This window comes from Genypterus blacodes, unplaced genomic scaffold, assembly GCF_046128005.1.
Source record: "Genypterus blacodes isolate CSIRO-AG114 ecotype Tasmania unplaced genomic scaffold, CSIRO-AGI_Gbla_v1 ptg000088l_1, whole genome shotgun sequence".
Lineage (NCBI taxonomy): Eukaryota > Metazoa > Chordata > Actinopteri > Ophidiiformes > Ophidiidae > Genypterus > Genypterus blacodes.
In genome coordinates, this window is record NW_027466893.1 from 161,981 (window position 1) to 185,134 (window position 23,154).

General features: G+C 51.5%; 6 protein-coding genes across 7 annotated transcripts; 4 read left to right on the forward strand and 2 right to left on the reverse strand.

Moving 5' to 3' along the window:
• The first annotated feature begins 402 nt into the window (after window positions 1-402).
• Window positions 403-6,797, forward strand: LOC143007457 (chromodomain Y-like protein 2). The gene is made up of 7 exons (XM_076158806.1): window positions 403-590; window positions 2,463-2,991; window positions 3,825-4,027; window positions 4,244-4,416; window positions 4,596-4,806; window positions 4,920-5,063; window positions 5,149-6,797. The coding sequence occupies exons 1-7, from the start codon at window positions 567-569 to the stop codon at window positions 5,320-5,322; spliced, it is 1,458 nt and encodes a 485-aa protein (XP_076014921.1). The 5' UTR covers window positions 403-566; the 3' UTR covers window positions 5,323-6,797.
• Window positions 6,798-6,972: 175 nt separating this feature from the next.
• Window positions 6,973-8,688, reverse strand: cmc2 (C-x(9)-C motif containing 2). Of its 2 annotated transcripts, none has more exons than XM_076158808.1 (4): window positions 8,601-8,688; window positions 7,791-7,889; window positions 7,498-7,569; window positions 6,973-7,423 (listed from the first exon to the last, which is right to left on the reverse strand). In XM_076158808.1, the coding sequence occupies exons 2-4, from the start codon at window positions 7,869-7,871 to the stop codon at window positions 7,340-7,342; spliced, it is 237 nt and encodes a 78-aa protein (XP_076014923.1). In that variant the 5' UTR covers window positions 7,872-7,889; window positions 8,601-8,688; the 3' UTR covers window positions 6,973-7,339. The 2 variants fall into 2 exon arrangements, with proteins under 2 accessions (XP_076014923.1, XP_076014924.1); XM_076158809.1 differs by lacking the exon at window positions 8,601-8,688 and adding an exon at window positions 8,011-8,591.
• A 64-nt stretch (window positions 8,689-8,752) lies between these two features.
• cenpn (centromere protein N) lies at window positions 8,753-11,782 on the forward strand. The gene is made up of 10 exons (XM_076158807.1): window positions 8,753-9,039; window positions 9,354-9,399; window positions 9,480-9,539; window positions 9,676-9,749; window positions 9,833-10,006; window positions 10,087-10,188; window positions 10,344-10,398; window positions 10,487-10,596; window positions 10,894-11,017; window positions 11,554-11,782. Exons 1-10 carry the CDS (start codon window positions 8,869-8,871, stop codon window positions 11,655-11,657), a joined length of 1,020 nt encoding a protein of 339 aa, XP_076014922.1. The 5' UTR covers window positions 8,753-8,868; the 3' UTR covers window positions 11,658-11,782.
• Window positions 11,783-12,182: 400 nt separating this feature from the next.
• atmin (ATM interactor) lies at window positions 12,183-16,761 on the forward strand. The gene is made up of 4 exons (XM_076158803.1): window positions 12,183-12,397; window positions 12,665-12,790; window positions 13,126-13,325; window positions 13,885-16,761. The coding sequence occupies exons 1-4, from the start codon at window positions 12,365-12,367 to the stop codon at window positions 15,530-15,532; spliced, it is 2,007 nt and encodes a 668-aa protein (XP_076014918.1). The 5' UTR covers window positions 12,183-12,364; the 3' UTR covers window positions 15,533-16,761.
• Window positions 16,762-16,850: 89 nt separating this feature from the next.
• LOC143007461 (uncharacterized) lies at window positions 16,851-19,649 on the reverse strand. The gene is made up of 2 exons (XM_076158811.1): window positions 19,112-19,649; window positions 16,851-18,392 (listed from the first exon to the last, which is right to left on the reverse strand). The coding sequence occupies exons 1-2, from the start codon at window positions 19,400-19,402 to the stop codon at window positions 17,490-17,492; spliced, it is 1,194 nt and encodes a 397-aa protein (XP_076014926.1). The 5' UTR covers window positions 19,403-19,649; the 3' UTR covers window positions 16,851-17,489.
• A 687-nt stretch (window positions 19,650-20,336) lies between these two features.
• On the forward strand, window positions 20,337-21,913 carry LOC143007460 (protein phosphatase 1 regulatory subunit 3E). Its single transcript, XM_076158810.1, has one exon. It carries the CDS (start codon window positions 20,698-20,700, stop codon window positions 21,619-21,621), a length of 924 nt encoding a protein of 307 aa, XP_076014925.1. The 5' UTR covers window positions 20,337-20,697; the 3' UTR covers window positions 21,622-21,913.
• Window positions 21,914-23,154: the final 1,241 nt, after the last annotated feature.

Below are 23,154 nucleotides of genomic sequence, written 5' to 3' on the forward strand. Positions count from 1 at the left end.
TGATCCTTCATGCCAAAGCTGTGAAGAGAATCTTTCATGAGAAATAGACACATTTTGCATTCTTCTGCCTTGGTGGGGGTATGAGCTCTTCTTCTATAGAAGAACGATGAACATGATGACACTGAACCCTCAGGACCTGGACCTGGACCTGGCCCAGTCTGGGTCACTACCGGAAACAGTTTAAGGAAACACAGTCGGAATAAAATCATAACAGAATTGTAAATGTTATAAGAACAAATAGATTTTATTTAAAAGTCAGGTTACCATGACGACATTTTACGAAATACACACACAAAAACAATATATGTGTGCGGTACAGTGACGTCATAAGTGATAATACAGTCCTAAATGTGACGTGTGTGCGAGCGAGCGCGCGTGCGCGCGTGTGCGCGTGCGCAGCGCCGCCCCGGTGCTCGGCTCGTCGCTCCGGCTCGCGGGGCTCGATTGAAGCTGTCTGGATCTGTGCGGCTAATACCGAGCAGACAGACGGGACGGAGGACAGACAGGAAGACAGGCGGGAGGACAGGAGGACAGACGGGAGGACAGACGGGAGCCGCGGCCCCAGCATGGCCTCAGGGGAGCTGTACGAGGTAACGAGCCGAGGGACGGAAACTGTCCGACACACGGGCGAATGTTGGAATTAGGAAGTAACGTGGAGGCGCCGCGGCGTCCTGACGCTTTAAAGCGCAGCTTCGTGTTTAATCTCCTCGTTCCTCGCTCTGAGTCGCTCCTCGTCACTTCCACGCGTGGGACGGCTCGCGTGCTCTTAAAGCGGATCAATGTGAGGAACCCAAAGTGCTGAAGTTCAAGTGACGCGTTCAGGTGCCGCGGACGAGACGGACATCTCCGCCTGTTAGCGGGCAGAGCGCCGCGCCTCCCCGGGACCTGGGGGGGGGGGGGGGTCACAGGTGACAGGGTCACACAACATCATCTAGGGGCTAGGGGGTGTGTGTGTGTGTGTGTGTGTGTAAGATCAAAGTCTGTAAAACTTTATGAACCTTCATCATCTTCATCTTCTTCACCTCTGCCCTCTGTGTGTTCCTCTCAGTGTGTAGATGTTCTTCTCCTCCTCTTCAGGTCTGTAGGTCTCTGATGGACCCTGATGGATCCATGATCAGGTGTTAGGGCCTCTAAAGCTCCTCTACATGGAGACAGAAGCTTAGATACAGACTCATATGATAACCTCTGACCTTTGACCCTGAACCCTCTATGTTGTCATGGGTCTCTATCCTTTAACCGGACAAACAGTAGAAGAAGAACATAGATGTGAGGAGGAGACAGCCTCATGACATCATCACACAGCTCACTGAGTGAATCCAGGAGATACGCTGAGCTTTTATTGTGGAGGGCAGAACTTGTATGACCTACAGACCTGAAGAGAACATGACTCAGCTCAACCTGAGCTCAGCTGATGATAACAGGAAGTAGAGTTACCATATTAACTGTAGGTGGTGGGCCCAACATGTCCTCTCCATCTCCTCTTCTGTTCTCCAGCAGCTCCTCTTCTTCACATGTGGAGCCTCAGACGTCTCCACTCTTCTTCCTCTTCTTCATCTGTTGCTCTGCGTCTATTGAGCTGTAACTGCTTCTTCTTCTCTCTTGACTTTATAGCTTTAAATCCCGATAAAAGCCTCACTAAGGGTTAAACTGTGTTTGTGTGGATCCTCAGCTGTGTTTGATTGTAATCAGATTAGATCTATGTAATCTGATTACAATCACAGAGCAATCAGACATGAAGCTGCTTCCTGCTTCCAGCTCAGATCATCAATAAACCATCACACACACACACACACACACACACAGATGTATTGATGTAGCGTGTTTGGTGTCATGACACAAACACACGAGTGGCTGTGGATCATCAACACAGTTTATATGAATGCTGATTAATTGTGTGTGTGTGTGTGTGTGCGTGTGCAAGAGAGTCTCCGCTCCATGATGTGGTCTTATCTTCGTCCTTCAGTCGATCCGTCCCTATCTCACTCTTCACATGTCACAAGCTCTACCACTCCCTCTGAGTGAGTACATTAAAGAAAGACATGCCGCTCTGTGGGCTCTGCTCTGCAGCACTTAGGTGACTGTGTGTGTGATGTGAAATCTGTCCCCAGTGAAGGAGCTCAGGTGGGCGGAGCTCAGGTGGGCGGAGCTCAGGTGGGCGGAACCCAACGCTGCCAACATGGCGTTTGAGGCCAGTGGTCGGTGGTCTCAATGGGGAAATACAGGGGGGCGTGGCTAACAGGATGAGGGCACAGCTGTGTGTGTGTGTGTGTGTGTGTGTGTGTGTGTCACATCCTCCATAGACGACCATCCAGAGTGTGTGTCCTGTGTTAACTACAGGTCACCACTAGATGGCAGCAGACACTGAGGCTGTTGTCATGGTTACTGTCCTAGACTTAGACGTGAGGAGCACCAGGAGATTTAGGACAGCAGGACAGCGTGTAACGCAGTGTGTCGTCCTGTAGGTGGAGCGGATTGTGGACAAGCGGCGGAACAAGAAGGGGAAGTGGGAGTATCTGATCCGGTGGAAAGGTTACGGGAGGAGAGAGGACACCTGGGAGCCGGAGCAGCACCTCCTGCACTGTGAGGAGTTCATCCACCGCTTCAACAGGCTGCACGCACAACAACCACACAAATCTGCCACCCAAAGCTCCAGGAGTCGGCCCGACGCCCGGAGGAAGAGGAGCTTCTGTGGCCCGGCGGGAGTCAGAGGAGGAGAGGTGCTGCTGGCTGCTAGTGAGGGGTCAGGGGTCGCTCACAAGCAGAGGAAGGTGGGTGTGGGAGGGGCAAATACCGCTTTAGAGGACAGTAAGAGCACTGCCGTGACACACAGGGACCTTCCACCGGGGGCGCCGCACCACGTCTCCCCAGAGAGGGAGCCTCAGAGCGGCCTGCAGAACGGAGAGGCGGGGCCTCTGGAGTCTCCTAGACCGCCCCCCCGAGGAGACGAGGAGCTGAGGGACACAGAGGGACCTCAGTACACCAGTGGAGCAGGTAGGGTCAACACACACACACACACACACACAGGCCCTCAGCCTGTGTGGGACTCAAACTGAGTGAAGCAACATCAGCTGTGTTTACACTTAAAGCAGCTTTAAACAAATAAAGTGCTGCTCCACATTCTGTGTGTAGATGTTCTTCTTCTCCTCTTCAGGTCTGTAGGTCTCTGATGGACCCTGATGGATCCATGATCACGTGTTAGAGCCTCTAAAGCTCCTCTACATGGAGACAGAAGCTTAGTGACAGACTCATATGATGACCTCTGACCTCTGACTGCAGGAACAGACTGAGAGGGAGCAGAATATTGTCACGCTCTTGTTCTCACATCAGCTTGCAGTTTAGAAGGACAGTAGAAGAAGAAAGGACAGTAGAAGAAGAACACAGATGAGAGGAGGTGTGAGCCTCATGACATCATCACACAGCTCACTGAGTGAGTCCAGGAGAGACGCTGAGCTTTTATTGTGGAGGGCAGAACTTGCAGAAGAAACAACCACATGGATCCATCAGGGTCCATTAGAGAATTAAAGAACATCTACACACTGACAGAGGAACACACAGAGAGGTCAGAGGTCACCATGGTTCATACGTGTGAATGCATTCAGAGCACAGAGCGCTGCCTGTGTGCCGCTCTGTGTTGGGTCACAGTCCACATGCTGTCAATCATTCCAGCCTTGTGTCTGTTGATCCTGCTGCTGCAGCGCCCCCTGGGGGCGGAGTGTGCGTGTGTCTGCTAACACACAAGGGCCTAAAGAACCAGCTGAGCCTGACAAAATGAAACTGTGTCCTGTTGGACGTCCGGATGACCCGATGTTGTGTTGTGTTGTCAGGTTCTCCTCCTCTTCCTCAGCTGCACATGAAGAGGAAGCTGGTGGAGGAGAGAGGCTACGTGTTCGACAAGCGTCTGAGGTACAACGTGCGACAGAGCGACAACAACTGTCGCTTCAGAGACATCGTGGTGAGGAAGGAGGACGGATTCACACACGTCCTCCTGTCCAGCCAGACCACCGACCACAACGCCCTGACGCCAGAGGTCACGCAACACGCTACACACACAACACACAGGTCTTTGTGGGACATGTCTTCATGTCCTCTCCTCATGTCCTCCTGTCTCCATGTCCTCCTGTCTCCATGTCTCCATGTCCTCCTGTCTCCATGTCCTCCTGTCTCCATGTCTCCATGTCCTCCTGTCTCCATGTCCTCCTGTCTCCATGTCCTCCTGTCCTCATGTGTCCCTGTCTCCTGTCAGGTCATGAAGGAGGTATGTCTTGCTCTGGGGAAGGCAGCGTCTGATGACAGTAAGCTGTTGTTGTTGAGCTCAGTGGGCACGGCGTTCTGCAGCGGTCTGGATCCGTCCTACCTGATCGGTCGTCTGTCCACCGACCGCAGGAAGGAGAGCAGCCGCATCGCCGACGCCGTCCGGTAAGAGGAAGCCTCCGCTCGCTGTCAGACTGCAGAGCTCCGCCTCAGATTTGTACGGTGGTGATTCAATAGAATTGATCTGAAACGTTCATCAGTGATTGATTACTTTCTGCAAAATGAGAGAGAAATAATGGAAAGTTAATGTTAGCTGTGTGTGTGTGTGTGTGTGTCTTCTTCAGCGACTTCGTGCTGGCCTTCATCCACTTCAAGAAGCCGATTGTGGCAGCAATCAACGGTGGCGCTCTGGGTCTGGGCGCCTCCATCCTGCCGCTCTGTGACGTGGTCTGGGCCAGTGAGAGGGCCTGGTTCCAGACGCCCTGTGCCGCTCTGCACCTCACGCCCTCTGGATGCTCCTCCTACACCTTCCCCCAGATCCTGGGCGTGGCTCTGGTGTGTGTGTGTGTGTGTGTGTGTGTGTGTGTGTGTGTCATGGTGGTTTAGTCTCCAGCAGATCTTTGTGTGGTCTAAGTCAAAACGCTTCCTGCTTCCTGTTTGTCCCTCAGGCCAATGAGATGCTCTTCTGTGGGAGGAAGCTCACGGCACAGGAAGCGTGCAGTCGAGGTTTGGTGTCGCAGGTGTTCTGGCCCAACACCTTTAACCAGGAAGTGATGCTGCGCGTAAAGGAAATGGCGTCCTGCAGCTCTGTGGTGGGTACGAGCTCAAGAGCACCTCAGCTTCCTGTTTCACCCCAGAGCCAATCACAATCGAGCTGTGTCTTCGAATGTCCCAAAGGTTCTGGCTGAGTCCAAGTGCCTGGTGAGGAGCTTGGTGCTGTCGGTCCTGGAGGAGGTCAACCAGAGGGAGTGTGAGAAGCTGCAGCAGCTCTGGAGCTCCACCGCCGGCCTGGAGGCTCTGTTCTCCTTCCTGCACAGCAGAGCCGCCCAGCACGGCTGTGAGGGACCCTGAGGACGGACACGTGTGTTCTCTCAGCACACGCTAAAGGCATAATATATGAAGAGTATTTATTTAAAAGTCTACTTTCTGTATATACGATGACGTCATGATGCTACTAGCATCACAGTGCACATGTGAAGGAGGTCATGCATGTTTAAGAACACGTTTAACAAAGAAATGGAAGCACAAGACTGAGACAAGACGAGAGAGTGAAGAAGACCAGAGAGTGAAGAAGACCAGAGTGTGAAGAAGACCAGAGAGTGAAGAAGACCAGAGAGTAAAGAAGACCAGAGAGTGAAGAAGACCAGAGAGTGAAGAAGACCAGAGAGTGTGAAGAAGACCAGAGAGTGAAGAAGACAAAAGAGTGTGAAGAAGACCAGACGCTACAGAGAAGGAGGAGGAAGTACATTTAGACTGAAGAAGCTCTAATGTTTAATGTGGACGTTTGAATAGATGAATCACTGAGATCAATGTGCAGGAACACACACACACACACACACACATGAAGACCTGATTCATTCTGATGTGATCATCATAATGTTTGTCGTTGCCTAACTTTAATTTAGTAACTAAAAACATTTAGAACATGTTTTACTAAGAATCTGAATTCTGACCCAGGTTACAGTGTGAGAGTGACTGTAGATCAATAATCAATACAGTGATCAGGTCTGGATCCTTCACTGAATCATCTTCATCTCAGCTCCATGATGCTGCTAGTTGATGTTTGTAGCTCTGCGAGACACTCGGCTCTGCCTGGAGACACAGAGTTCCTATCTGAAAAGGACTGAGGGACCACCAGATCCTGATCCGTCTGATCCAGGTCCTACTGACCCAGATCCTACTGATCCAGATCCAGATCCTACTGACCCAGATCCTGATCCTACTGATCCAGATCCAGATCCTACTGACCCAGATCCTGATCCAGATCCTACTGACCCAGATCTGGTGGTAGTGAGTGTTTTGGTCTGCAGGCTGCTGTACCTTCTCTCTCTAGTGGTAACGTGGTGTTAACACGAGGAGAAGCAGTCTGAATGGATGTTTATGTTCAGGAACTTTATAAAAACCTCATTTTGTCATGAACAAACCAAAGCTGAACACACGAGCGACTTTGTGGAGGAAACGGATTACAAGTGAATTTATTCATGCATGACGATGTCTTCATCATATTAACGTTTAAAGTTAATAACTTTAATCAGATCCTCTCACACACACACATCTGATGAAGATCTGTGCTCGTCTTCGTCTTGGTACGGTCGATGGTTTCCTGTTTATCTGCTGATTCCTTTGTTGTTACTTTGAGAGCAAACAGATGAAACGTTTCTCTTTGTCCACTAATCAATAAGGTGATCAATACACAGCTGCAGGCGTCTCCTGGAGGAAACCTGAAATAGTTTGTAGAACTTTTGTAGTTGTTCACGTGCAGAGTTTCTAATGTGACTTTGTCTTTACATGCATGTAACATGTAAACATAAACGTGTTGCTGCTCAGTCTGTGTTTCTGGGTTCATTCAGTTAGAAAGGTAAACTAACATGAGTCCTGACTTACAGCATCTAACCATGAAGCATCACTTTGAACTGAAGGTGTCTTCTTCTTCTTCTTCTCCTCTGCCTCTGCACAGAGCAGAGCCTAGAGCCGCCTGGAGACACAGACATGAAGCTCTACGACGCTCTATCAGGCTTTATTCAAACATGTTTGTTTTACATTTGACAAAAACCAAACGCTACAAGCAGGAAAAACATGATTAAGATCAGAGCCTGAGGAGGAGGAGGTCCCTCAGCAAGCTCCTCCCACAAAACGACCACTGAAGTCTGCTGATACAAACCAGGTATTATATGAGGTGCTGACTGCCAGGATGAGCTCAGTAGAACAGGAAGTACAGTCTGGGCTCCAGTGAGTTGTATTTACATGAACTTCAGTATGACCTTTGACCTTCATACTGAGTATAGACACTCAGCAGGCTCGTCCCAATGTTTGTGCTTCCTTTCCTCGCCTTAGCGCCGCCGTGTGGCCAGGCTGCCACAATGCGTCCTTAGAAAGGCTCCTTGGGTCCCTCCTTCAGAATCCTCTTCATCTCCTCAGCGTGCTGCCTGCTGCGCTCCCTCTTCACCAGACGCTGGCAGCCATAAGCACAGAGGTCAGAGGTCACATGAGAACTTTAAGGATGAACACATAAAGAAACATCCTCACCTCCTTCTTTAGGCACTGACGCATGATGAGGTCCACGTCGTTACAGGAACCAAAGAACTTCATCACGTTGTGCTGAGAAGAAGCAGAGTCCACACATTCAGACAATGTGTGTGTGTGTGTGTGTGTACGGTCCCTGCAGCTTGGTGCTAAGGGAGCGTGGACAAAGATCACCTCAGCAGTTTGAGCAGAGCTCTACAGGTGTTTCACCCTGAGCAGAGGAGCCAGATGTTCAACATGTGGTCTGCTGTACAGGGCGTGGGTGTGTTAGGGGCGTGTTTGCGGCGAGAACGTACCTCCTGGTGACACTGCCTCAGACGGGCGATGAGCTCATTACACTCGTCTGTGTGCAGGTGAGGGGAGAGGTCAGTGTGCATGATGAGTTAAGGAGCCGCCTGCAACATGTAGGGAACAGACTGAGAGGAGAACACGCCACTGCGTCTCTACTGAAGGATACTACAGCCCCCAAACCCCTCGCCCTCCTGAGAGGACATCTGGACAGCTGAGGACACTTACCTACAGAGACACACAGGAAGTCCTTTAGCTCACTGATAAGGAAACTAGAAGATCCATAACTCAAAACAACAATGTGTGTGTGTGAGACTGAGACAGAGACACACACTCTCTCACTCTCTCACTCTCTCACTCACTCACTCACTCACACACTCACACACTCACACACACTCTCTCTCTCTCTCTCTCACACACACACACACACACACACACACACACACACACACAATATGTCCAAGTGGTCGCGTGCGGGGGGTGGTTGATGATGTAATCGCTTTCTAACGCGTATGAACTGTGTAGATCAAAAGGGAACTGACTCGGGACACGGAGACTCGGGGACACGGGGGCGTGTCCATTTCTCCTGTCCTGTTTACTGCTCGTGTCTTGTGTCCTCAGCTTACCGGACTTGACGCTAGCTGGACCCTGCTAACGCTGCTAACGTTCAAAACACACAAACTTCATACAAACACCGAACAGCTGATGCGACTTCATCAAGCTGGAGACCCGCACAGCGTTTACTGACACGTACGACACGTTTATAACTCTAACTACACGTTTATGACCCTAACTACACATCTTATACTCAAACGTACCCAAGCTGAAGGACAACACACTGAATGCTCGCTCGCGCTCTCTTACCTCTCTCTTATGCGCTTGTCGTAGTGTGATGTCACTCCGACACACTAGAGGGCGCACAATGAAGATACTTCCGGCTTTGTGCCGCTATGTGATTGGTGGATTCGTTTTCTCCTATCGGCGGTTTGTTTGAATGCTGGTTTTCTTAACGTGCTAATGCTGCTACGGAGCAACGGTCTGTCTGAACGAGCCGCCATACGAAGACATCTGTCGGTGTGAAGCAGAATGGAAGACACAGCGAAGCGTTTACTGAGGCGCCTGATCCGGAGGAGCCCGGCCCAGCAGCTCAGAGCGGCGCTGGAGAAGTGGAGCCGTCTGACGGCCGCGCAGAGGAGAGAAGTGGAGGGAGCGGAGAGCAAACAGGAGCTGACGGAGAGGCTGATGATGATACAGGAGGTCTGTAAATAGACTTTATTATGTTACTGCACATGGAGGAGGTCTGTTTATAAAGGCACATTACTATAATACTGCTGCTGCTTTGATTATTATATAGGCAAAGGTCATCAATAAGTGTATCAGAGGAGAAGGAGCAGTGTGTGACATTGTGTTTGTGTGATCCAGCCCTTTGTTGTTTTCCTCCATTTGACCTGAAATACATTAGTGAACATTAACAATGCGCTTAAACACAACCTGTGTGTGTGTGTGTGTGTGTGTGTGTGTGTGTGTGTGTGTGTGTGTGTGTGTGTGTGTGTGTGTGTGTGTCCTCACAGGAGCAGGTGTGGTCTCTAAAGCAGGTCACTGAGCTGGAGATGATCTGTAAGTCTGCTGCTCTGTTGTTTCTCTGCCGAGGCGTCTGATCACAACGTTTGATCCCTTTGCTTGTGTTTGTTCCTTAGATGTGATTGATAACCCAAACCAGGGGATGTGGCAGGTCCTGCAGCTCACTGAGCCCTCAGGTACCATCAGCATGTCCTCCCTCTGTGTGCAGGGTTCACTCTCAGTCAGAGAGTCCATCCTGTTTCCCTCCACATGAGCTGAAGCTTCCTGTTAACCTGTTCACTGCCTGGTTGACTCATGTCTCTCACTCTGCAGACGACGTTCCCACTGTGGAGCTGACGCAGTTCAAGGAGAACTTCCGGTCCCATCTGAGCGAGCTCATCAGACACGTGAGGAGTGTTTTCACTCAGCTCCTCAGATCACACATGCTGCTTCACCTGCTTGTGACGCCTTTATCCGCTTTACACTCCAGGTGTCGGTGAAGATGAAGAAGGCGTCGGATGAAGCCGTGTGGATTCGGATTGCGTGGGGCGACGGCTTCTCCCGACCGAACCACCTCAGACCCACATACGTGCTTCACTACCTTCAGACTCCATACGTGTTTGTGAGCAGCCTCACCTCAAAGCAGAGGCCGCTGTTATCGCAGGTCAGGACCCAGCTGATTGATCTGTACAGCTAAATGAGTAGTTTTCATCTTGCTCTCTAACGCGGCGACGCCCCCTGCAGGCTCTGGCTCTGGCCACCAGGTACGGAGCGGTTAAAGACGCTAACCTGAGCGGGCGGAAGCTCACGGCCCTCAGGGATCTGCTCATGAAGCGCTATCAACAGGTGTGTTTGATTGTGCCAAGCTCAGACACACACATCACACACAGAGGCAGAACGTGCACATGAAGATCAGATCAGAATGAGAGGAGATGAGATCATTCCTTCTGGGGGAAACGTCTGTAGACTGATTTTGATATCATCTCAAACCTTTCTTCCAGACTTTTCCCTCTGTGGTCCCCGGCCCTGTGACAGAAAAGAATCAAACACTCTTGCGTACGTTTTGCTCTTCATCAGATTTGTTGACTGAAGCTGGTTTCATGTAGTTTGACCCTCTGAGTCCTTAAACCTGAACTGTGTCCAGACCCTCAGGTGGAGCGAGACCAAGCTGAGGCTGCAGTGGAGCGACAGCAGAAGGCCTGTGAGGCGTTTGGTGAAGGGACGTTACCTCAGCTGCAGACTGCAGTTTATAAGGTTCATATCACTCACACACACACATGACACACACACTCTGCTCCTGCTGCTCAGTGACCAAAGGACCATGGGAACACTTTCTACATCAATAAAGTTGGAAAATATGAACATGAAGTTCACAATCTCATGTTGCGACGTCTCGGAGCTATGAACGTTAGCAAACATCCATCCGTTAGAAAGGAATAGAAGATGTTGTGAGTGGTTTGGGAGAGGAGGGGGAGCTGAACTTTTGAACCTTTAGTGTTTATGTTGAAGTGTGAAGGAAACATGAGTTTGTTCTGATCCATGTTTCCTCAGCTGGAGACCAAATTCAGAGACCACAGCAACAAGAAGATGAGTGAGAGCGACGGGCCGTTCAGATGTGTGGTGAAGTTTGCCAGCACCAACCTGCTGGAGTCGCTCAGGGACTGTGCCTCCTCAGGTGACCTCAGGCATCACTGTGGCTCCATGCATGAGCACCAGGGGGCGCACACACAACCTCTTCTTAACCTCACACTAACATCTGAGCCACAAAATCAGTGTTTCAGAGTGAAGGAGGAGAAGATGGCTGCTCTATAGGCTTCATCCTTCTGACCTCAGTTCCCTGCACATTGGGCTCCTGTCTGCACAAACATTTGAATGGCTTTCACAATATACACATACACATTACCCAGAATGCCTTTCAGCCGTGTGAAGGTTCTGGATTCATGCGTGTGCATGGAGACAAAACTCATGTTGACATCAGGCTTGACCTGTGGGTCAGAGGGGCGGAGGAAAGGCATCCTGTCTCTCTGTTCGACCTTAAGGGAGCAACACAGATTAGTTTATAAAGAGTAAATCACTTAGTTAATGGATCACAGATCTGGTTGCTGGCCTGTTGACGTGTTGACTCAGCGTTTCAGTGGTTGACTCAGCGTTTCAGTGGTTGACCTAGCGTTTCAGTGGTGTGGCTAACTGAAGCTGCTTCTCTGTCCTCAGGTTTTGCCTCCACGCCGGTGGCTCCTCTGCTCTCGTCCATCACTCTGAAAGGAAGGAACCACTTTGTGATCACAGATAATGGCCCTGGACCCTCACACAGCTGATGTGACACACGTCACTATGATGGACACATGGAGCTTCTGTCTTAATGCATGTTTGCTATGTTTATAGTCTGTAATGTGTTTGTAATCCTCATCAAATGTTTCACTTTGATTAAATGCTTTATTAAGTATTTGTTGGATGTTTGATACAAATCTCCACTTTGACTGTGAAATCATGAATCCTCCAGTGTGGAAACACTTAATAAAGTCTAACATCTGTATTCTTTATCCCTGAGGAGGAAGCTTAGATGTTAACAGATACAAGATAAACCTTTATTTGTCCCTCAACAGGGAAATACAAACAAAAGAGCAGCGAAGTATTTAATGTGTGTAAACTTTTTATTCCATTTCTAGTGTTGTATTTCACGGAGAATAGTTTGACATTTTCATCCTGTCAATATTTCATAAAGAGTCTAACGGAAGTGACGTCGCCGCTCGTCCTGAGCAAGAAGCAGCCTGAGCCTGCGGGACAGCGCGCAGGGCCTACTGAGCTCTCACCGCTATACACAAACATGGCGGCCTCCGCAGAGGCCCGGAACGGCTCAGAGTCCGCGGGCCCGGCGGCTCCAAGGCCCCCACAGGACGAGCCGCGGGCCCGGGAGATCCTCATCAAGCCCACGGTGACGGAGCTGACCAAGGAAGTGAGGACCAACATCCTGTGCACAGTGGAAGGCTGCGGGAAGATCCTGCCGAACAGCCCCGCGTTAAACATGCACCTGGTCAAGTCCCACAGAGTGGAGGAGGTGAGACACGCAGAGACACGCAGGAGACACGCAAGGAGACACGCAGAGGACACGCAGACACACCGCACACATGAGCGGAAAGAGCAAGTCATCACAGCGACAGATGCTAACAGTTAGCCTGCTGCTACATACGCAGGAACCTGTGTGCGCCAGACTGACTGTCTCTCTCTGTCTGCCTGTCTGTCTGTCTGTCTCTCCCCCTCTCTCTCTCCCTGCCTGTCTGTCTCTCTCTCTCTCTCTACCTGTCTCTGTCTCTGTCTCTCCCAGGATGGTGGTGTGAATCCCACGGTCAGGAAGGACCTGAAGGGTTCTCAGAAGCTGTACTGCTGTCCTGTGGAGGGTTGTCCCAGAGGTCCTCTGAGGCCGTTCTCTCAGTTTTCTTTGGTTAAACAAGTGAGTGTGTGTGTCTGTCTGTCTGTCTGTCTTATGGATCCACAGCACAAAGATAGAAGTTCTGCCCTCCACAATAAAAGCTCAACAGATCTCCTGGATTCACTAACAGAAAAAACAAAGGGTCAGAGGTCAACATGTCAGTCTGTACCTAAGCTTCTGTCTCCATGTAGAGGAGCTTTATAGACTCTAACACGTGAACACACAGGGCAGAGATGAAGGAGATGAAGATGATGAACCTCCTGTTCCTTTCCATCATCATCATCACTTCAATCTGGAGCCATGAAACCAACATGTGACTGAATTTTAAACTCTTCTTCTCTTTCCTCTTATGGTAGCACTTTATGAAGAGTCATGCTGAGAAGAAGCACAAATGCTCCAAGTGTAACCACGGTTACAGCACGGTGTGGGACCTGAAGAGGCACGCTGAGGATTGTGGGAAGACGTACCGCTGCACGTGCGGCTGTCCGTACGCCAGCAGGCCCGCACTGCTGTCGCACGTCTACAGGACGGGACACCAGGTTCCTCCAGAATACAGGTAGGGCGCCAGCAGGGGGCGGAGCTCTGGGGCAGAAGGGTTAGTTTAGCTTTAGATGTTTAGCATTGGAGGTCGTCTGGGTCACGCCTGCTTAGTGACCTTCAGTAGTTTAGGAGCTCCACCAGGTTCAGCAGGAAGACACGCCCCCTCACTGGAAACCAGAGCTGCACTGACATCATCATCATCATCATCATCATCATCTTCACCTCCTGGTTCCTCCTCACTGCCCGATTGAGCCAGTAGATGAAGTTGAATGATGTCATCATCTGGCTGAGTTCAAAGGTCACATGAGGGTGTTGATGCCTGAAGATGAACAAAGATCAGCATCAGAAAGTTAAAGAGCGTCTGAGTCTAATAAGGGTCTCCTTTGTTGAAGAACAAAGATGTTATACAGATGTTTGACTTTATTATTGGAACCACCTGAGGTCACATGACCTTTGAGCTTCTTATCCTGTTTCCTGTCTGCTGTGTCCCTCATGTTGACTGTGTGTCTCCCTGGTCCAGCTGAGGACGGAGACATTTGACTGGACTTTCCTGAATCTGTTGTGTTTCCTTTCAGAATCCCTCCGGTGAAGAAGAGGAAGATGGAGAAACTGTTGAGTGGTTCTGTGAAGGTGAAGAACTCAGAGTCATGGGTTCAGACGGTGCCGGTCAGTGAAGAGCCAGCAGAGGGCGCCGTGTGTTCTGAAGCGGCCGTTCCGGCCCGTCAGAGCCCCGGGCCTCGTCGGAGCCTGCAGAAGCTGCTGCCCATGCCCAGCGTGGCTCTGCTCAGCCTGCCTGTGATGCAGTTCACACACCTGCCCGTCCTGCTGCCGGCCTCAGAATGTGGCCCTCTGAGGTCTGTGGTTCTGGCGGTGGACAGCCAGGGTTCCCTCAGCGCTGTCCCCGTCCTCCCGCCGGCCTTGAGGGCCGTGGCGCCCCCGCTGGACGCTAAGAACCTGTGTTTCAAAGACGGCGTGCCCGCCTCTCGCTCCGGCCTGGGACCCATCAGCACAGGGGTGCAGGTGGATCTGGACCCCCTGGGCTCAGAGGACCCGGACAGCGGACTGGGAGGACAGCGAGGACGGAGCACGTCCACCGACATACAGACAGACAGGTCGTACCTGTCCAGGGCGCCGGCAGGGGTCGGGTACAGCGAGGGCGAGTCCTCCGTGTCCTCCTGCTCCCAGACGGACATCAGCGTGAGCGCTCAGGTCCTCCTGCCCGTCAGCGTGGAGACGCAGACCTGCAGGGCCAAGGCCACTTCCAGCATCGGCGCTCAGACCGACGGCCTGAGCCTGAGCCAGACTCCGTGCGCCCCCCCCTTCTCCTCCGTGGCCCCCTGTCAGACCCGACAGACCCAGACCGGCTGCGCTCAGAACCGGGTTATGATTTGCTCTGACCTGTTTGGCGGCGGCTCCCTCAGCGTCTCCACGCAGACCGCTCTGGCCGTAGCCGACCCCCTCGCCGCTACAGGAAGCGGCCTGTGTTTTGGAGTTCAGACCGACGAACTGAACTCCGGCCACATGGCCGACAACCAGACCCAGACCATGACTCTGTTAAGTGACTTGGAGAACATCCTGTCTGAGCAGGTCCTGAGCGAGGCCCCTGCAGGCTGCGGGGCCCCTCTGACCTCAGCTCAGGACCAGAACGCCGCCTCTGACTTTGACTTTGAAGACTTCCTGAACACGGTGCACATCCACACGCAGACAGAGGAGAGCCAGCTGGGAGGGCTGGCCAGCGACATCCAGACCCAGACAGACTTCCTCCTGATGGACGAGCTGGACCAGAGCGAGGCCCCCGGCAGAGGCCCCGCCCCCGCCACCGACCTGGAGCTGGAGATGTTTGACACGCAAACTCAGACTGACCTCAACTTCCTGCTGAGCGCAGGAAGCCACGTACCGCTGAGCAGCATCCTCCGACATTCCAGCTTTTCCATGAGCACCGAGTCCTCGGATACGGAGACGCAGACGGACGTCCCCTCGCCTCCCGCCGCGCTCTGCGCTCACCCGGGCCCCCAGGCGGAGCACGCCGAGACTCAGACCGTGACCAGCCAGGCGGACGGCCTGGGACACCTCTTCCTGACCAGCAACGAAACGCAAACCGTCATGGACGACTTCCTGTCCGCCGACCTGGCCTGGAACATGGAGTCTCACTTCAGCTCTGTGGAGACGCAGACGTGCGAGGAGCTCTGCGCTCTGCTGCAGCAGCCCGCCAAGCACAGCTGACCTGCGCTTCCTGCTTCCTGTCCCACCAGACACGGGCTCACTCACCCGCAACGTTCCAGGGAAACAGGAAGCTGGAACACGCCGCTGCACTTTAGGAGCTGGTTGTGATTGATTGATTGTTTACATATTTATTTGCACATAAGTTAAAGTTTGAGTCTTTTTAACTGAAAGGCCAGTTTAGTTTGACCTCTGACCTCTGTCAGTGCGTAGATGTTCTTCTTCTCTCATGGACCATAGAGAAGGTAGTCAGCGTCTCTCCTGGACTCTCTGAGCTGTGTGATGATGTCATGACATCTGTGTTCTTCTTCTACTGTTTGTTCTCACAACTCTCAAGTTTAGAGATCCATGACAACATGCAGATGGTTCAGGGTCAAAGGTGAAGAGAAGCACAAACATCTACACATTGACACAACTTCCATGTTTCAGTGTTGTGATGTTGTACAGTGGAACTCCTCTTCATCACCTTCATGTAGATATGCTGTTTACCTGTGACATCATCACTGGTTACATGCTAACATGTCGGTAGTGTTTTTAGTGAACGTGTGTGTTCTAAATGTGATGGAGCTTCTGAGCTGCACACACACATCAATGAGGTCATCAGTGAGTTTAGAAGGATGAAGAGTTCTGCAGCATGGAGAAGATCTGGATCAAAGGTGTGTGTGTGTGTGTGGACCAAATGGTGATGTAGACCCCTGTGCCCCTGCAGGCTGCTTCAGTCGGCCTTAACAGTTGCATGTTTGGTCCAGACTGCATGAAGCACAGACGTGAACATGTGATGGATGTGTGTCATGTTAAACATCTTTATGTTGTTCAAACTAAATGAAGGAACAAAACGCTTTCACACTGATTTCCTGTTACAAACCTGCAGTTTGACTGAAGTGAAGTTTCTTCACCCTAACCTCCTGCACCACAGCGCCCCTGGTGGTGTTACAATGAGACGCAGCGCTTCATTTTCTCTTGCATGCAGTGTTTCCCATAAGCACAGGATCAATAATGTGATTATTACATGCAGCCTTGTTTCATTGTTGATGCTTCTAATAAAACGCTGTCTCATTCAGACTTGGTTGATGTTTGTCAGTAAATATAAAATGATTCACAGTAAACATGTTTTATTTCAGCAGCCTCATGGCTCCATGTCTGTCTGAAGCTCAACCAGTCTGAGGCTCCACCAGTCTGTGTGTCAACCTGTCTGAGGCTCCACCAGTCTGTGTGTCAACCTGTCTGAGGCTCCACCAGTCTGTGTGTCAACCTGTCTGAGGCTCCACCAGTCTGTGTGTCAACCTGTCTGAGGCTCCACCAGTCTGTGTGTCAACCAGTCTGAGGCTCCACCAGTCTGTGTGTCAACCTGTCTGAGGCTCCACCAGTCTGTGTGTCAACCTGTCTGAGGCTCCACCAGTCTGTGTGTCAACCTGTCTGAGGCTCCATAGAAGGAAGGGAGAGAAGAACCCTGCTGCTCCACCAGCAGGGAGTTCAGACGCCACGCTCCTCAGGAGGCAGCTGCACGGTTGCTAAGTAACTCCAGCAGATAGAAGAGAAAAAGTAACAACACACAGAACTCAACCACCCAAAGTCTCCTTCACTTCTGTACCACAGAGCGTTAGAGCCTCATTCTGACTGTGTGTGTGTGTGTGTGTGTGTGTGTTCATAGTTCCTCTGTGGAGAGCTGGTGGACCAGGAGACATTCAACAGTGAGAGGAGCATCCAGACTTTTAAAGTTCTTACATTACTCATCCTTATTTTCAGTCTGCTGGTCCTGAGTTACGTCTCCATGGCAGCAGAGACAGAGGCCGGAGCAGACGTCTTCCTGCCGTCTTCCTGCCGTCTGTGTGTATGAGTGCTGATGGCACAGAGAAGTCTGAGCTCAGACACTCACACGGGCGTCGTACGACCTTAGCCGCTGTTTGGCGTGTGACCTTTGCGGCTCTTTGGCATGTGACCTCGGTGGCGTCATCTTCTGCTACGTTTGTGTCTGAGCTCCTGTGGCTCTGCTGGACGGGACGGCCTGGGTGAAGTATTTGGCACAGAACACAGCGTTGGGTTTGGAGGACAGCGACGCCTCGTACGGAGACACCGGCTGCTCTTTCTGCTGGTGATGGTTGGACGTGTCCTTCCAGTCTCCACTCTTCTTCTCAAAGTGAACACCTTCTGTGTCTGAAGCAGGTTTTCCTCTGTGAGTCTGCTGCTGGTTGAGCGGTGAGGACTTGAGTGGTGGTAAACTGGTGGGCTTCTTCATGGAGACCAGCATGTATTTGGAGGACAGGTGGTGAAGTGAAGACTGGGAGGCCTCAGCTGTGCTTTTGTCCCAGCAGCCCTCTGATCTCTGGTCTTTCTGGTACTTGGTGGTCACTGTTGCACTCGGTACCTCTGCTCTTCTTTCCTTCACTCTCCGAGCACCTCCGCTCTTCTTCTCTGCAGTAGAACTCTCCGGCTCCAAGGCTTCACCTTCTGGAACCTTCTGAGCGCTGAGGCCCGGTGCTTTGTGGCGCGCTGATTCAGATGGAGGGGAGAAGGTGATGTTCTTAATAGGGACAACGCTTGAGGGTCTGTGGTGGTGTTGCTTGGTGGTCCTGTTGAGATGGAGCAGTGGAGATGATGGATGAGGAGAATCCCTGAGCTTCACCTCCTCAGTGATGGTTTCCCCCCTTCTGTCTGTGGAGGTGAGGGTGGATTCTGGGCTCTGTGAGCTTTTCATGAGGCTGCTGTTCTGCTCAGAGTCAGACTTCAGGATCCCTCCAACAGTCGCCAAGTGCTGGCTTTGGGTCTTAGTATGTCTGGACCTCCTCAGTTTCTTGGCTTCGTGCTCCTTCTTCTGAGGCAGATAGGCTCCGGCCATGGGAGCGGCTCTGCTCCACCCCCGGACCTTCACCAGAAACACAACCAGAGAAGAAAATACAGTCAGCATCTCAGGAACGCCGCTGTAATAAATGTGGAACATTAACAGAGAAGATTGTTCAGTAGCAGCACCAAACAATACGGAGGGACAGACAGTCACTACCCCCCCAACCACCATGTCCATACCATTGGCACAGCGTTACAGCACCGCTCGGTGGACAGTCTGGGTCGTGGTCATTATTTCAGGGAACCTGGAAGTCCCATTAACCCTTCCAGCTGTTATTTGGTTCTTTTACATTACATCAGGGTCATTGAGCAGACGCTTTTATCCAAAGCGACTTCCAAAAAGTGCGTTCAACAAAGGTAGATAAAAGAACTTCAGGTCACAAGAAATCGTAAGCGCAGTTTAGTGATTTTATATTTTAGTTCCCTTTTATCAACATAAATGACAAATGAGTTTGATTTCTCTCTTCTGACTCCTGTTGATTATTTAGGGAAGAATTTCTTGACTCTGAAATATTTGAATGATTGAATTCAGACTACAGAAGAAAAGAAAGAAAGTCGATCCAGAGGTTGAGGTCTTTAACAAATACAAATATGTGTTGGGTTGAATATTTACTTTTTATTTATGCATTTACCCCAAATATTAGCTGCTTATCAGTGTTAAGTATCAGCCTGATGCTGGTGACATCATTTCCTCTTTGGTCCTTCCGGTGGGTTAGGGTTAATAAAGGTAAAGTCACTCACAGCCTCGTCCCAGCCGGAGCACCAGTGATCCTCGTAGTCCTGATGGGTCCAGAAGGATTCCTCACTGATGTCCAGGAGAGAGTCCAGATAGTCCCTGGACGCTGCGTCTGAGAGCTCCTGGTCTGATCCGTCCGCGGCTTGAACCGGATCAACCAGGGTTTGAACCGGATAAACGAGGGTTTGAACCAGATCAGCGAGGGTCTGAACCGGATCAGCGAGGGTCTGATTTGGTTCAGCGAGGGTCTGTTCCGGTTTAGCGAGGTTTTGATCTGGACCAGTGAGGGTTTCCATCAGGTCGTCAGCTGAGGTTCATGTTTGGATCTGTGAAGGACAGGAAAGGGGAGAAACCATCGAGCCGCTCGTTTAGATGAAACAAATCAAACCCAAACTCGCATCAAACCCCTGTTGTTGATATCTGGGTCATAAAGCGCCTGTAGCTTTTATTTCCGCTGTAGCTTCTCTCGGTTCAGGTCTTTGTGTCATTGGGCGCTCGGCTGCAGCAGCGATGAGGTCACCAGCTGCGCTCCTCGGTCATTATGTCGTAGTGACAAAGAAACAAAGTCTATATAAGAGAAGAAACAGACAGGAAGCACTTTACTCGGCGGAGACGCGCTGACGCTGTTGCCATGCCAACCGGCACGCCTCACCCAACAAGACGTGACGCAGCGCGATGGGCAGCAGAGGGGGCGGGGCGGAGAGGGGGCGTGGCCGGCCCAACTGAATGATCGCAGTTACGCAACACCACGATCAGAAATAACAGAAAGATCCTGATGAAGTAAATATGTAAGGATAAACTGACTGATTAGTTTACATCTAAACTGACTGTGTTTATTACTGCAAACAGACACACACACACACCAGCTGAAAACAAGACACACCACGGAGAATGAATGAGACATGAAGGCAGAGAGAACAGAGAGATCCTTATAGATAAAGATATATAGATATAGATAAAGTATTCACTCACACATCAGTGTATACCGGTACTAAATATACATGAGCCTCAGTCTGAACATCGTGTACTGATGTGTGAGTCTCAAATACACACTGATGTGTGTGAGTACTTCATACACACTGATGTGTGTGTGTGTGTGTGTGTGTGTGAGTACTTCATAGACACTGATGTGTGTGTGTGTGTACTTTATAGACACTGATGTGTGTGTGTGTGTGAGTACTTAATAGACACTGATGTGTGTGTGTGTGTGAGTACTTAATAGACACTGATGTGCGTGTGTGAGTACGTCATACACACTGCTGTGTGTGGGTACATCGTGTACTTTCTGTAGATCTTCTGTACATGGAGCTGTAGTGTGACCGGATGAGGCTCGTGTTGTTCTGCTGGGACGTTCAGTTCCGCACGTAGGAGCTCCTGCTGCTTCGCGTCCCGCTGGATGATCGCAGCCCGGCTGGATGATCGCAACCCGGCTGGACGGACTCACATACGGGCTCGGAGCGTCTCCATTGGTCTGCAGCTGCGGTGACGCGGCCGGAGCGCCTATCGGGGACGCGGGCTCTGCCACCTGACGGCTCCGCTCCGGGTCGCCGGTCTTTTCCTCTCACGACTCCCCGGCTCTGCAGTGCGCTTGATGGACGCGGACTGCGCGGCTCCAGTCGTGGTCATGCTGCCCCCGAAGAGCTGCCTGCCCCGGAACTACAGCTGCATCGCCGGGCTGTTCGGGAGCCTCGCAGCGACAAACCCGCGCCTGGAGGATGGGGACGACTTCGACGTGGTGAACGGGACCTGCGAGCCTATCGAGAGTCCCGTGGTGGACGAGAGACCCCGGGGCCGGGAGACGTTCCTGAAGCCTCCGCAGAGTCCGAACCTGCGCCGGAGATGCAAATCCCTGCCGACCCACACGGAGCGGGCCGGGCTGGAGATCAGCCGGACCCGCAGCCCGAGCAGCCAGAAGAAGGTTCGGTTCGCGGACTCTCTGGGTCTGGAGCTCATCTCAGTCAAGCACTTTGACGACGCGGACGAGCCGGAGCTTCCGGAGCGCATCATGGTCAAGCTGCCCAGAGGCCCGCTGCACCTCAACCAGCTGGACACCAAGTTCCCGAGGGCCCCCCCTCAGTCTGTGTACATGGAGCTGCTGTTCACCCACCCGGGATCTCTGCCGGGGTTCGAACACAAAGTCCGAGAGGTGAAGGTGCTGCTGGAGCGCGTGGAGACGGACGAGTTCAGCCTGTCCGGGTTCGTTCGGGTCCTGAACATGGCCTTTGAGAAGAGCGTCTCCCTGCGGTACTCCATCAACAACTGGATCACTTTCATGGACAGCTTGGCGTCGTACGTCCCGAGCTCCAGCGACGGAGCCACCGACAAGTTCAGCTTCAAGGTGGTGATGCCCACGTACCTGGACAGCGGGGGGACCCTGCAGTTCGCCATCAAGTACTGTGTGGGGGGGCAGGAGTTCTGGGACAACAACAACGGCACCAACTACAGAGTCCGTCGTCACCGGTTTAAGATGTCGCCCCCCCGGGAGTGGGAGAGCGGCTGGATCCACTTCATCTGAGCCGGGACTCAAAGACTCGAGGAGAAGATCAAAGTCCACGTTTCAACTTCGAGTCAAAGTTTTATCATTTGAACTAAAAAGTAAAAACCACGAGATATTAAGTTAATAGGCGACCTAGGAAGTTTGAAGGCGTGCTTGTGACAGGCAGGGCGCATGCGCAGTGCAGAAGTCACAGAGCCGTCAGAAGATGCCTGAAGAGTGGAGGAGACCCAGCTGGGACTGCGCATGCGCGGGATTATTTGCCTTTCTCAGATCTGCACAGTCATCACTTATATATGAGGGGGTAATGGTGAGGGGTGCCCCGGCCGTGGGGGGCCGTGGGGGGCCTTGGGGGGCCTTGGGGGGCTGTGGGGGCTGTGGGTGCTGCTGTGGGTGCTGTGGTGTCAGTGCTCCACGCCTCTCTGTGTCCTTTGGGGTGGGGGGGGTTGCTGGCGTTATGTAACATAGAAACACGTGCCAGGGGAAACGTGCAGGGCCTGGACCGCAGCAGAGCTGTGAGCAGGAGGAGCAGGCGAGTGTGGAGATCAGGCAGATTCATATTCACTCCATCATGAGTCTGTACAGACTCATGTTTAGTTTAAACGTCTTCTCGCCCAGCAAGGCTGCATTCATGCCAATTCCCTAAACAATATTTTCTCAGAGAATTCCAACAAATGCTAAATGCTAAATGCTAAATGCTATATTTTAATATAAAGGCTGAAGGAAGGAAGCTGCAGCTCTTTGGTTGCTCTTTATGGATCATTTTACATTTTAATCACAAATGTAACCTTGTTTAAGCTGATCAGTCAGAAAGTAGCTGTTCAGACTGATTGATCAGATCCTGCTTTGAGCTGATCGATCCTCCTTATTGATCTCTGATGACTTTGAGTCTTCAGTTGGTCCATGAAACAGGAGAGATGAAGTTCTAGTTTTATCTCGACAAACGTGCTCCTGATAGTCTGCTCGGTGTCCATGGTAACCAGGTCTGCATTACGTGGTCAAAGCTCTTCCTCTTCATCATGTGAGTGATGATGCGTGTGTTAAACTTCAGCTCCTTCATGTCTGAACCACAAACACCTACACCATGAGAAGCTTTACAGAGGAGTTCAGACGTGAAGGAGCTGAAGATGATGAAGATGATGAAGATGATGATGAGGTTTAGAGTGTGTTTACTCTCACTTTGCTTCCTGGGAGCACTTAGTTTTTGGAGAAGCTCCACCTTGAATCCATCAGCAGTGTTTGTCTGTAAAGTTCCAGTGTTGATGATGAAGATGAGGATGTTTGAGCTGTGAGACAGCAGCCCTGAGCTGTGAGACAGCAGCCCTGAGATGTGAGACAGCAGCCCTGAGCTGTGAGACAGCAGCACTGAGCTGTGAGACAGCAGCACTGTGCTGAGTCTCATCACTCAGCTTCAGCCTGAGCTCTTCTGCCTTCTGCTTATTTATTTGTAACCTTTGTCAGGACTGATCCAATCAGAGGAGGTGGACTCTCTGTGACATCACCATGGTGACGTCAGCGTGGCGTCACCATGGTGATCACAGGTCCTTGGTGCCT

Coding starts and splice junctions, on each gene's coding strand:
- cenpn (XM_076158807.1), top strand. CDS start 8,869: ATGGAAGACACAGCGAAGCGTTTACTGAGGCGCCTGATCCGGAGGAGC. Junction 9,040..9,353: donor GGCTGATGATGATACAGGAG/GTCTGTAAATAG, acceptor GTGTCCTCACAG/GAGCAGGTGTGGTCTCTAAA. Junction 9,750..9,832: donor TGAGCGAGCTCATCAGACAC/GTGAGGAGTGTT, acceptor TTTACACTCCAG/GTGTCGGTGAAGATGAAGAA.
- LOC143007461 (XM_076158811.1), bottom strand. CDS start 19,402: ATGGAAACCCTCACTGGTCCAGATCAAAACCTCGCTAAACCGGAACAG. Junction 18,393..19,111: donor GCTCCGGCTGGGACGAGGCT/GTGAGTGACTTT, acceptor TTTCTGGTGAAG/GTCCGGGGGTGGAGCAGAGC.
- cmc2 (XM_076158808.1), bottom strand. CDS start 7,871: ATGCACACTGACCTCTCCCCTCACCTGCACACAGACGAGTGTAATGAG. Junction 7,570..7,790: donor TGAGGCAGTGTCACCAGGAG/GTACGTTCTCGC, acceptor GCTTCTTCTCAG/CACAACGTGATGAAGTTCTT. Junction 7,424..7,497: donor GTCAGTGCCTAAAGAAGGAG/GTGAGGATGTTT, acceptor TATGGCTGCCAG/CGTCTGGTGAAGAGGGAGCG.
- LOC143007457 (XM_076158806.1), top strand. CDS start 567: ATGGCCTCAGGGGAGCTGTACGAG. Junction 4,417..4,595: donor CGCATCGCCGACGCCGTCCG/GTAAGAGGAAGC, acceptor TGTCTTCTTCAG/CGACTTCGTGCTGGCCTTCA. Junction 4,807..4,919: donor AGATCCTGGGCGTGGCTCTG/GTGTGTGTGTGT, acceptor TTTGTCCCTCAG/GCCAATGAGATGCTCTTCTG.
- atmin (XM_076158803.1), top strand. CDS start 12,365: ATGCACCTGGTCAAGTCCCACAGAGTGGAGGAG. Junction 12,398..12,664: donor AGTCCCACAGAGTGGAGGAG/GTGAGACACGCA, acceptor TGTCTCTCCCAG/GATGGTGGTGTGAATCCCAC. Junction 13,326..13,884: donor CAGGTTCCTCCAGAATACAG/GTAGGGCGCCAG, acceptor GTTTCCTTTCAG/AATCCCTCCGGTGAAGAAGA.
- LOC143007460 (XM_076158810.1), top strand. CDS start 20,698: ATGGACGCGGACTGCGCGGCTCCAGTCGTGGTCATGCTGCCCCCGAAG.